The sequence below is a fragment of the Plectropomus leopardus genome, unplaced genomic scaffold (assembly GCF_008729295.1).
Source record: "Plectropomus leopardus isolate mb unplaced genomic scaffold, YSFRI_Pleo_2.0 unplaced_scaffold26620, whole genome shotgun sequence".
Lineage (NCBI taxonomy): Eukaryota > Metazoa > Chordata > Actinopteri > Perciformes > Serranidae > Plectropomus > Plectropomus leopardus.
This window is the reverse complement of record NW_024628958.1, coordinates 12-1,966: the sequence shown is the minus strand read 5'-3', so window position 1 is coordinate 1,966 and position 1,955 is coordinate 12. Positions and strand designations below refer to the sequence as shown.

The window sequence follows — 1,955 nt, the reverse complement described above, 5'->3', positions numbered from 1 at the left end:
TACAATAACCTTTTAAAGACTTTTTCCCAACATGCTGTACTAAGATTTCTTTTTCTCTTTTTTTGTGACTTTTGAAGGCATGATATAGCCTAGTATAACTTTTTTATGACATGCTATACCATGACTTTCTTTGACATGTTAAGACATCTTAATGACTCCTTTTTGGCATGCTATATTATGATATTTTAATGACTATTTTCTACCCTTTTAACATGCTATACTATGGCTTTTTATGACACAGGACCTGCTAACACAATAACAGTATATTTTGAAATGCAACACTATTCCTGTAACAGACATTTAGAGAGACAAAAACATGATTATTTAAAAGGATGAAAGGACAAAATTTGTAAAACAAAATTTAGTTCTATAGTACCTTATCATAATTTTAGAAAAGTATAGGAATAATATAACATTTATAGCATTTATAGCATTTTAATAATGGCTACATCTGGGACATATCTTAGTTCCTTAAGGAAACTGATTCCATCAGTGGGCAGCATTATGGATAAAAGCTATTTCACCTCATTTGGAGTCAAGTGTGGGCACCAGCAACTGACCAGAAAGAAAGAAGGTAAGTAAGTAAAGCTGGGGGAGAAAAGTACAGCAATGACAGCACTGTTTTTTCTCAACAGTAATCTGTGGAAGGAGAGCTCCAGAGGTCTGCAGTGGAGTCTCGCTCATATCACCGCTGAGCTGGTGAGCTTCCGCTCCACTTGGACACGACACACCGAGGACAACAAGCTGAAATGGAAGGAGAGTGGCTCCAATGGTTTGTCATAATCTCATTCTATCATTCATGTAATTTGTGTACTGTATTCACTCTGTAAAGTCACAGCTATCACAGCATGGCTTAGCATTTAACATTCCTGCAAAATCATTATACTTTTCTGTCATTTTTTACAACAATTCAGAATTTAAATGATCACCCATAAGAAGTTTGACATCCTCTGCTAACACAGGATAAAAGATCTTTGTTCTAGATGTGTGACTTCTTTGGCAGACACAAAGCCACTCTGCTCCATAGATGTGCTCAGTGTCCCTGATTTGATTTGTTAACTGCACTCATTTCACAGTGATCTCATGAGGAGATTTACAGATATTATTTCCCATTCAGCTTAACAAAATTTTCCAATGCCTTTTCCAATCTCCTGTATCCTCCAGGATTTTCAGACCCCGGCGTAACAAAAGAGCCAAGATCCAGACAAGAGGAGCTGTCAGAAAAGTCCCTGCAAGACCCAACTACAGATACAAAACAGTAGACAGGACTCCATTTACGACATGTGTATGTGCTTTTGGTCATAGAATATCTACAGCAGTTAACTGAGGTGAATGCTGAGTCACTGTTTGTAACAAAACCACAATGCCTTCTTGTATAACGATTGAGGGAGCTATGGAGGAGGGAGAGTTTAAGGTACACATCATCTTCCCAAGGTAAGATGCAGTATATTCACAGAAATGTCCTGTTCCCATTTCAAGTTTAGTATACTGTGATTATTTAAATGAAAAGTGTACATGCTGGCCATGTCATACAGTATAGTGCATGTTATTAATTTAATTTGTCACTAAAACACCTGTAAGAAACATTTTACCTAAATAGTTTGACCTGTACACAAATCATTTAGCCATGCAATAAACATTTCAAGTATGCCAGTTTTTATATGAAGTATATTGATTCACATTAAGGCTGGACCTGTTATGTTGGAATATTGTTTCATGTTGTATTAAATGAAAACATATATCAGATTCAACTGCAAGGTCAAACAACCAAACCAGTTCCAAGTCTGCAAAATGTAGTTAGAGCACATTTAGTGGCTTATTCAGCAAACCAATAACAATAAAATACAAGCAGATTATGTTCTGCAATTTCAGAACTACAGTAATTAAAGAAGAGATGATGTTTACTGCACAAGAATTATTTACTCTGTTTGGATTTAGTTAGTCGACACATCACT

General features: G+C 35.9%; 1 protein-coding gene across 1 annotated transcript; it reads left to right on the top strand.

Moving 5' to 3' along the window:
• Positions 1-579: 579 nt before the first annotated feature.
• On the top strand, positions 580-1,656 carry LOC121967010 (calcium/calmodulin-dependent 3',5'-cyclic nucleotide phosphodiesterase 1B-like). Its single transcript, XM_042517067.1, has 2 exons — positions 580-772; positions 1,165-1,656. Exons 1-2 carry the CDS (start codon positions 610-612, stop codon positions 1,260-1,262), a joined length of 261 nt encoding a protein of 86 aa, XP_042373001.1. The 5' UTR covers positions 580-609; the 3' UTR covers positions 1,263-1,656.
• Positions 1,657-1,955: the final 299 nt, after the last annotated feature.

Coding starts and splice junctions, on each gene's coding strand:
- LOC121967010 (XM_042517067.1), top strand. CDS start 610: ATGACAGCACTGTTTTTTCTCAACAGTAATCTGTGGAAGGAGAGCTCC. Junction 773..1,164: donor GAAGGAGAGTGGCTCCAATG/GTTTGTCATAAT, acceptor TGTATCCTCCAG/GATTTTCAGACCCCGGCGTA.